Source organism: Colobus angolensis, unplaced genomic scaffold (assembly GCF_000951035.1).
Source record: "Colobus angolensis palliatus isolate OR3802 unplaced genomic scaffold, Cang.pa_1.0 Scaffold137, whole genome shotgun sequence".
In the NCBI taxonomy this organism is placed as follows: domain Eukaryota; kingdom Metazoa; phylum Chordata; class Mammalia; order Primates; family Cercopithecidae; genus Colobus; species Colobus angolensis.
In genome coordinates, this window is record NW_012114455.1 from 2,630,089 (window position 1) to 2,640,334 (window position 10,246).

Sequence of the window (10,246 nt, forward strand, 5' to 3'; positions counted from 1 at the left end):
TTTGACAAATTAGGAAGAAAAGGATGACTGGAACGGACTTTAAGAGTTTATTTGTATCTTGAGAGCACTGCTTGGAGCACTCTCTCTGCACGGGGACCAAGATACTGGGAGCACGGAGCTTGGGAATCATGTTCCCAGAAACTCCTAAGTGCCATGCAGATTCCCACTGTGAGAGGTGTTGGACAGCAGATGGCCATGTCATCAGAGTGCCAGATAAGGCACTAAAAACAACTCTGGACATTTGTTGTCTCTGAGGGAAAGGCCATCCCCTGAGTCTCTTCGCATTTCCTGGGAGAGGCATCCCAGCATGCAGGAGGCAGGGGTCAAGCAGGTGGCTCTGTGAGAGTGCCAGGTAGGGGTGTAACCTCAGACCTCAGTCCAGGGGATGACAGTGGAAGCCATTTAGAGCCATGTGGGCTAGACCTCCTATGACCTGTTAGACATGGATGCATTCTATCCAATAAGTTGATGAATGCATGACACTGGGTAGGGGTGGGGCACAGTACATGAGCTAAGCATATATGTGAAGATGGTCAAATAGAATCCTCTGGGGAATTCATAATGCTCAAAACAACACCCACACAAACAAATGTCCACAGATCAAGGCAAAAGATAACCACATCATATTGCAGAGAAGTCTGTAAAACACCTTCTCACTTGATGGCTTGACCCCTTAATTCCTGTAGTCAGAGGCTGTGTATTCAAGAAACATACCATGTACAGGGATGCAGGGTATCTGACCAGCCATGTCCACTTGGGTCTCCTAATCTTTGCTTAGACCTGTTTTCCAGCCTCTGGACCAGGTATCTACCATTTGGTAGGGTGGACAGTGACAGCCAAGCTCAGAATACTCCAGGAGCATAAGGCATTAAGAACTGCATGATGCTATGGCTTCTTCCTAGTGCTCTCAGGACTTGGGGTAGATAAAATAGAGCATTTAACCTCCATAGGTAAATATTTAAAGATTCACATGAAGCAGTCAAGAAACATCTCCAGACCAAGAAAGAAATAAGCACAACAGAAGATGTACACTGTAATGATTCAGACAGCCACAGGGATACTTAGACACCTATAGCCTTCTTATGCCAATCTAGGTAAGTATCACAGATCAAGCTTCTAAATACACAAAAGACTGATTAAAGTATGCACTGGTCCCATGTAAATGTGAGTTTGTGTGTTTATGGGGGGTTGGTTGGAAGATTCCCTCCTTCTCTCAGGGGTTCTATGTCAAAACTTCCTGAGTGAACTGGTAAGAAGCAAAGAAGAATAGGAGTGTGTGTGTGTGTGTGTGTGTGTGTGTGTGTGTGTGCACGCGCTCGTAAGCAAGCACACACACATGCAAGAAAGAGGGTAATCTTACAAAATGGTGATATAACTGAACCTGTCTTTATACCAGTGTTCTGAGATAGTTCTTATTCATTCAGCCTGAAACTCTGGGGAAGGCAATTTATCTTCCTGCTGCTGTAGGGAGCCCTGGTGAGAAGCACACAACCATATGAATATATGAGTGTGTGTGTGTGTGTGTATGTGTACATACATTATCATTATACACAGGCATTAGTATGCACATACAAATATGAAGAAGGGGCCCCTTCGGTTTCATCAGGAGGGCCAGAAGCAAAGTTTGAACTGCACAGATAAGGAGAAAATCTGCAGTGACCACAAGTACTGGTGGAAGAGCAGAAGAAGGAAGCCAGGTTTTTGCTTACATTTGGCTTCTCCCCGACAGGGGAGAAACAGAAGACATGCTGTTTGCTTGCAAAGCCAGCCACCCTCGGAGGTGCTTTGCTTTCTCGAAAACTTTTACCCTTCATTTAATCAACAGATGGACGTGCTCTGTTGTGGATTTTTTTCTGAGAGTCTTGCACCTCTAAGAGCTGTGTTGGCTGGCATAAATGCAGCCTCAGATGGCAGAGGTGCATTGGCATTCCGAAAGAGTGGGAAGGAACCCATATACTTGCCCCTTCAAACTATATTCCACAGGTGACTTTTGATGCCTTTCTCTAAATAGGCACTCACATTCCCTCTCCCGAATTTCCCTCTCCTTCCTGCACCACTACCAGCCCCGGGGCTCCCAGTGGCAAGGAGCCTAGAGGTGGCAAAGTTCTTTCTGGAGAGTCCACCTGCTTCTCTGCCCCTGCTAGGCTGCAGAAAGGAAACAATCAGCACCATGGGCGAAATTTCATTTTATACCCTGAATTCAGTGCTGTGTAGGATTCAGAATTCAACCCAATTTAGAGAACTCATTGACGTTCAATGAAACTCTTTACAAGCTTTTGCCAACCACTGCAAATTACCCCCCACAACGCATTCAGTAATTGCAACCCCCTTTTCAACAGTGCAAACCACACACATTCGCTTTCGAATACACTTGTGCAAGTCAGACCCTATTCAAGCTGAAATATTCACCTAAACCAAGCTCCCCCTCCCTGCCATCTCCTTCCCTGGCCTGGCTCTGAAGGAGAGGAGGTGCCCAGAAGTTCAGAGTGGCATAACCACAGAGATACTACCTAATTAACATACCAGAAGCATAAAGAACTCATTTGCATTGGAGAGTTTGAGCTGGATATTGACAAGCGAAAGGAGAAAGTCATTCCCCTCCCCTCCCATACCCCTTCTTTCCAAAGGAAAATAAACAGTACCATTTTGTTGCATTTGCAAAGGCAAAGAGGCAATGCCAGGGCATCTCAGCCCGGCACCGAGAGACGCATCCATCAGTCCGAGTTCCCGAAGCCTGCCCACATTCCTGCCCACAGCCTCCCGCGCCCTGACAACCCAGCCGACTTTCTTCCAACTCCAGCAGCGCAGGGGTCCTACCTTGACTGAAAAGGAAGAAGCAGACGAAGAGCAGATCGAGCTGGAAAGGTTTCATTCCTTAGCGCAGCGCAGGAAAGCCGGCGGGGTAACTTGGGTGTGCAGTTAGTTTCTCTTCCTTGGCGGCTCTCGGTGCTCAGCCTCCGCCGGTCCTCTCGGGTTCGCGCCTACCATCCGTCCGTCCGTGGGTCCCTCCGGGTGGCTTCGGTCTCTGTGCCTCTGGGTATCTACCGCCAGCAGACACAAACTGCCTGTTTTTAGCCGCCTCGGGAAGCCGGGATTGTCAGCAATGTCCCCACTCGGAGCAGATCCATTCTCTGGCTCTTGGCATCCCAGGCACACGGCTTCCTCAGGCGGGCTCCTCCCACAGTGAGCGAGCGAGCTAGTGACGAGTGACAGAAGGACTCCTTTCACTGAAGCTGAGGCGAGGGGAGAGGGAGGGGAGACAGGTCATAATTAAAGAGGAAACACTCGGAAAAAGAGATCTATGCAAAACGGACAGTGGGGGAAAAGGCTGTGTTCTTTCTTTTCCCTAAATAGGGAAAAATTCAGCTTTTGTCATCATTATTGACCAAAAGGCATCTTGAGCTTGGAGCGGAGCTGTGACTTTTTGTCCACACGGCGTCCTGTTTAACCGTGAAGTTAAGGATGGGTATATGCATGCATGTACACAAAAACATGCATGCCCTGCCTTTGCACAGGAACTGGAAACTGGGCTGAAAGGGAACTAGGAAGGGGGGCTGTGTATCTTTCCCTAGGAAGGACTTGGCCAATGTGTGCAGCGGGAGGCTCAGAGTTGGAGGAGAGATAAGCATGCTTTGCATTTCTGAGAGTTTCCTGTGGGTGGGTGGGTGGAGGAGGGGGAGGCAGGTAATAAAACCTGAACATTTGGATCTTAGTTTGCTTTGCACTGCTCCTGGAAGACAAAATGCAGGAACGAAAGGAAAGGCAAGTAGGTTTGTGACACACACCCATTTATTATTATTATCCTGGTTTGTGCATTTCCTAACGAGGACAGGAGAGCAGCCTGTCTTTGCATTCAGAGCCTCTCTAATGAGCGCTCCATCACTCTGAGCCTGTGTTTTCTCCAAGAGGTGCTGTGAGTCCAATTGCGAAGGAGAGGCCAAGGTCATAGGCAACCGCTTCCTAAGGATCTTCAAGTCTTTTACCTGTCATGAAATTCACACTCCACACTCAAATCAAACTCGATTTCCTCCAGGATACCAACATGAATTTATCTGGGTCTATTTACTTAATAGACATTTAGGCATGCTTGGTATAAACAGGCCATGGAGGGAAGTAAAATAATAGGCATAGACCATGCCTTCAGAAGCTCATAATCTAGTGTGCAAGCAGAGTATACACAGAAGATACAAACTCTAAGGACGTAACAAAGCAACACAGAAAAATATTCAATGTTATGCAGTGTGAGAAAGAGAGGTAAAGAGAGAGGAGAGGAAAACGAAAGAGGCTCCCCTGACATGTGCCATTTAGCGTTCGATTCTAAAATCAATCATTGCTTTCATTGCTTTCTTCAGTCCCTGGACCTTGGGGAGGTCTTCTGGAAACTCGTTGCCTTTCCTCCTTCAGCAGCACATCTTTTGAGGACTCTGCTGACTACAAGGCACATTCCAACTCCAAGTTTCCATGTGGATGTTAACTTTAAGAAATTATCCCTTGGTATTTGTGAACAAGAAAGAAAGAAGCAGAGGCATATAGAAGTGTGCTAGGAGGAGCTGATACCTGCTAGTTGACACCAAAGATCTACAAATTGGTAGGTGTCTGCTTTGTTGACTTTTCTATTCTTAACTTAATAGTTTATTTAACTGCATCGCTTAGAGGTTGTTAAACATATCAAAGGGAAATTTGTAAGCAAACTTTGGGGGGAGAAAAGAAATGCTGAGCAACAGAAGCTAAGAGGACACAAAAGAGGCGACCCATTAGCTAAATTAACAAACAAGTTACTGAAGCAGTGTCAGCTCAGCCTGAGTCCATTAGCCTGGTATAAGAGATCATGCAATAAATGGAAGAGGCAAATCAGAAACACACACAGGAGATGAAGAATAATTTTCAATAACATATGCCAAATAACACATTAAGACTGAAAATAACTATGTATAGCGCCGTCACCTTAGTACTAGGTTTCCATTAAGCCTGTGGGGTTGTTGGGGAGAAATTTCAGGTGTCTGTGTGACATCCTTGCAGTGAATAAGATACATATTAGAATGCAGATTTTTCATCAAATTTAGCAACATCTGATGTTTTAACTAAAGATTTATCCTTTAAGCTGTTGTTTAATTTTGAGTGCTAATTCCTCAATGGCCCAGGGACCAGATTTGCTTAATTCGGCCCCAGAGGGAACTATTACAAAACCAGGGTCACAAGGCTAGTGAAGTGTGCAATACGCAACAATCAGGCACACGTACAGGCGTGCGCACTCCACACTCGCACTCACTCTTGGAAAGAAGGGGGGGCCTGGGAGATCCGGGTTGGAAGGATCTTGTTTCGCTCTCCTGTTGGTCCCCAACACTGGCCTCATGGCCCCCTTACTGGCTCCAGGTACCCCCCTCACCCCCACCACCCAGCCAGCTGGGCCTGTTCCCCTCTCCACTCCCCTCTGCTCCCTCCCTGTAACCTCCGGTCTCTGGCAGAAAGAAAAAAAAAAAAAAAAAAGCTTGGATTAAGTGATGAGCTGCCCGCCTCTGAAAGGACCAGGAGGCATCTCAAGCCTGAGTGCCGGAAAACCCACGGCAATCTTAGGCAGCCACCACGTGGGGCAGAGAACGCGAGCAGTACCTGCAGGACCCACAGCCGGTCGGGCTCTGGCGCCAGCCCCGACGGCGGCCCCGCCATCTCCGCTCGGCTGCCCGCGGCCTCACCTCCTCCGGGGGCTCGGTTAGCCTCCTGGCGCTGCAAGGCTGCCTGCGCGCGGTTCGCTCCCGAGGAGGGAGGAGGAGGGAGGCGGCGAGGAGCCGACGGCTCCACCTGATGGAGAAGCGCGGAGAGTCCCTAGACCTCGGAGCGCGCTGCAAGAGGGGAAAGGAGAGAGACCGCCGCCTCTGCTGGAAGCCTTCGCGTCCGTGGGGCGGCGCGCGGGGGACGGGGTCTCTGGGGACAGTCGGTGGAGGCGGCAGCCCTAAAGAGACAGTTGAAAGCCAGCAACTTGGAAAACCGCCCGAATTCTGGTTTTCTGCACATCCAGGCTGGCTCCAGGTCTCTTGAGCCCACCGTGCAAGCCGGTGGGATGCCAGCAGGTGGCATCCTCTCCAGCGTTTCTTCACCAGGCGTGGAGCCCGGAGGCCGAATCCATCAGTCCCCAGCCCCCTCCCCAAGCCTCCAGTGCCAAGTCCTGTGTCCTGTGAGCCCCTGGCCCCGCCCCCCACCTCCGCCAGCCGGGCGAGCAGGAGCAGGGTGGCCCAGATGGAGGCGGGAGCCTACAGAGGATGCCGGCCCGCCCCAAGTTCTGCTGCTGGCTGGCCAAGAAGCGAAAAGTGAAAGGAGGGCAAGGCTGCCCCGGACAGCTTCCAAGCCCTGCTCTCCTGCTCTTCCAAGCCTTGCTGCCTGGAGGCAGTAAGTTGCTCCCAGGGTTTTCTGAGATCTGGGACGAAGAGAGTGACGTGCAAGGTTCTGTGTCCCGGTGCAAGAGTGAGGGGTACGGCTCTCGAGTGCTCTGAGCAGGCTGGCATTCGGGCACACTGCAGACCTCAGCTCACCACCACTTTCTCCTGACTTTCCTCGTAGCTGTCAGCCCATTGTCTAACACGTGTTATTCCCTCAGTTTGTCCAAAGGCCTGTTTTGGATACTTAAAGACATGGGGAATGACTATGAGAATTCCTGTTCCTGGAAAGTTTGTCCTCTAATTCGAAAGAGGTATATACAGGTGTGTATGTGCGAAAAGATGATAAAACATCTCATTGGCATTTTCATAAGAGAAATTGCCCTGGATGGCATCTGCCTGGGCCCTTCCTTTCCATTAGAGATGCATCCTTCTAGGTTAACTTGCTTGGGGCCCTGCAGGAAAGCTGCAGGCTGAGGCAACAGTCCAGGGCCCCCATCTGGGCCCAGTGTCCCCACTGTCCTATCCTTCTCCATCTCCCCCACTGCCATGCTGGCCAGGCTCCCCATCACAGTTATTCTGTGTTCATGAGACACCATTATCACCAAGGAGAGGGAGTGGCTCTTTTAAGAGACGGGCAGTCATCATGTACAGAGAATTTCCTGTTTAATGCCTCTTCACAGTATTTGTTGCAGAGATACATTAGAAACCACATTCCCTTTTTGTTTTTCATACATCCTGCCAGTACTGGTTAAACCTCTTTTGTCCAGGGATTTAACACATTTTGAACAGCCTCCTACTGGGAGTTCAGGGTAACCTGACTCTCCAGTCGTAGGTAAGTTAATAGGGACTCCAAGCTACATACACTTCCAGAGAGTTGTCAGAGGTCCTCGCTGGGTGGCAGCCTTTATGACCTGGGCAGTCACAGTCTTCTGGCCTATTTCTTTTTCATTTATCTGAAACAGATTTCTTCCTTACTTCTGTGAAGGTGAATAACGAGACCATAACCCCTGTTCCCTGCAGTTGGTCTTTCCATTGTAGAGGGAAAGTATCAGAGAACCAGATATTCAACTTTCAGAAGCATCCCCCAAAGGGCAGGGTGTCCGCTCCCCTGATTCACCAAGGATGAGGCCTCACGGAGGGAGTCTGGTGAGCCTTTTGATGTGGTGCTGGCCTGGCCACTGCTAACCACTGTAGTCCTTTAATGAACCTGGGCATACCTTTCTTCATCTATTAAATGACTGGTTTGAGCCAGTGGATCTCCAGGATTCCTCAGAATCCTAAAATCCCATTGTCTTGTGTTCCAGAGGTCACACCTTTCCTCATGGAGACATATGGAAGTGCTCTTTAAGGCCATCAGGGTTAGGGCAGATGATTTCAAGTGGTGGGTCACCATCCCCAAGGAGACAAGTGAGCAAGTGACAACCCTGAGATCTGCGTGGGCCTCTCTGCTGTAATGGGTTCTGACTTTTCCTCAAACTGCTTCGTGTTCATTCTACTCAGCCTGAGAGCCCTCAGTCTTTCCCCGATTTACTGAACTTGTGTCTTTCCCTTGTCTCCTTGTTTTCCCTAGAACCAGACTCCACATCCAGACTTGGTTCTGGGTTCCAGAACAGACTTCCGTCAACATACGTTCTACAACCATGTTGGATGCAAAATGCAAACATTGTATTAAAGTAAGGGAATGGTGATGCCAGAGTGGCTAACTGGAGAAGACTTCCTTTAAAGGGAGCGAGGACATAGATGCCTTGTATTTCTTGTCTTAATGTGAATCACACTTTACTGTAAAAAGTGTCTAATCCTGTATTTTCTCTGATACCCTGGCAGCCCCATGAAGGTAGGGACAGCACCTCTCTAGTTCACAGCTGTGTCCACAGCTCTTACCCAGGTAAGCAGTAGGCTCTCACTACATACTGTTGAATGAATGGTAAAGTTTTACCTAGTGCCCCACATCCTATTTCCTGTTTTCTGAATCCAATTTAACTTATTCTTCCCTCTGTTATTAAACCATTGTCAAACATCTGGCATGTGCCTGCCACTGCTCTGGCTGTATTTTATGAGGATGGGCAATGAATTGAGCCTACATATAGTTTGCAAAATGTGGAACACACTTTAAGAGGCATGGCACTAAAGACATGAAAGATATTTTTATCTCTTCAGCATCATTCTGCACAAGGATACAATTCTCTAGCAGCACTGTTTAAGAACAATAGACCTGTTTAGCCTTGACACACTCATGCATGCAGGGCACTGGGTATTCAATTCACATGAGAGCTGCGTCATCTACCTCAGCAAAGACCTGAAGAGTGTGTAATTTACAGTGAAGAAAAGATATAAGAAATATTGTGAAAGGAGATGGCAGCGCTCCATGCCTTGTGTCATTGCTGGCTGGGTGCGTAGGCCAGGACCTTCCAAAAAGCTCTGGGGATGGCACCAAAGGCAAGCTTCAGCTTCCGTCTTTAGGGTTTGAAACAGGTCTTGTGTCATTTTGGAATATGCCATGTGCTCTTTTTGTGTATATGAATAAGCTAATTATGTGGAAATTATTGGAAGACAAAGTGATATTCCAGTTACATGACTCATTTGTGATATTCAAAGTCTTACAAATTATACCGCATTTATTCTTTTCCTCCATTCTTCTTTTTCATGCCCCTCCCCTGAGCCATCCCCCATACCTCCCACCTGTTATAAATTAGTAAACTTTTATAGCAGCCAAGGGAGTGAAAGGTCTCACTCAAAGTTCCTTTAGGCTTTCTTCTTAGATGACAAGTTTTACTTTTCTTTTTGTTTATTACATACAGTATTCCTTTTTCCTTCCCATCTTTATATAATAAAATTTATATTTTAACATATTAGATATGTTATATATGTAACATGTAACGTTATATACATTCATATATATATGCAAAACTTTACATACACACCCAAAAAACTTTTCTATTACCATGCTAGTAATCAATGTGCCTCCTACCCAAATATTCCAAATTGCTCAGCCCTAGACCAGATTTGCATGATCGCTATCTGAACTTACAGCATCCTCAACTCACTGCCTAGTCTGCAGACTAACAAAGATCCTCTCCACTGCCTAAGCTACTGTTCTACCACATAAGTGCATTTCAAATGCAGTTCTGTAATATCATTCCCTCGCTTAAAAATGTGGATGGTTTCTGCCCTGATCCACTTATACTGCCATAGCAAAATATCATAGGCTGATGGCTTAAATAACAGAAATCCATTTTCTCACAGTTCTGGAGGCTGGAAGTCTAAGATCAGGATGCCAGCATGGCCAAGTTTTAGTGAGGGTTCTCTTCCTGGCTTGTGGATGGTCACCTGTCGCTGTGTCCTCACATGGCCTGTCCTCAAATGTGAGACATCGCTCTGTCCTCCTGTTCTCATAAGGACACCAATCCTATTGGATTAGGACCCCACCATATGACCACATTTAATCTTAATCAACTCCTAAAAGCCCTAGCTCCAAATACAGTCACAATGGAGGTTGGGGCTTTAACCTATGACTTTTAGGAGGATACAGTTCAGTCCATAGCAGTCATCAAGATAGAGCATAAACCTGTTATCATGATATATAGGGACAGTCAAAGCAACATAGCTTTCCTGTCCCATTGCCAGTTCCCTCCTTCACAGCCTGAACCTCGGTCTTGCCAAATTCCTCTTTATTGATTAGAGACAGCAGGCACTGTTACTTTTCCATACCTTTTGTATATTTGTTTCCTCATCCTGGTGTGTCTTTCTCCCTTCATGTGTCTTTTTGCCTAAAGACACTCATTGCTCAAGAATCAGCTGGAGGGGGCGGAGCAAGATGGCCGAATAGGAACAGCTCCAGTCTCCAACTCCCAGCACGAGCGACACAGAAGACC

The 10,246-nt window shown here is 47.6% G+C and overlaps 1 protein-coding gene and 1 pseudogene across 1 annotated transcript in view; one reads left to right on the top strand and one right to left on the bottom strand.

The window, feature by feature from the left end:
- Positions 1–3,521, bottom strand: part of LOC105506537 (kin of IRRE-like protein 3) — a 478,333-nt gene extending 474,812 nt beyond the window's left edge. Inside the window, exon 1 of the mRNA XM_011934731.1 lies at positions 2,818–3,521. Coding sequence (XP_011790121.1) covers positions 2,818–2,872 — 55 coding nt within the window. The 5' untranslated portion in view covers positions 2,873–3,521. The remainder of the gene's footprint in view (positions 1–2,817) is intronic.
- A 2,281-nt stretch (positions 3,522–5,802) lies between these two features.
- Positions 5,803–6,543, top strand: LOC105506486 (annotated as a pseudogene).
- The last annotated feature ends 3,703 nt before the right edge of the window (positions 6,544–10,246 follow it).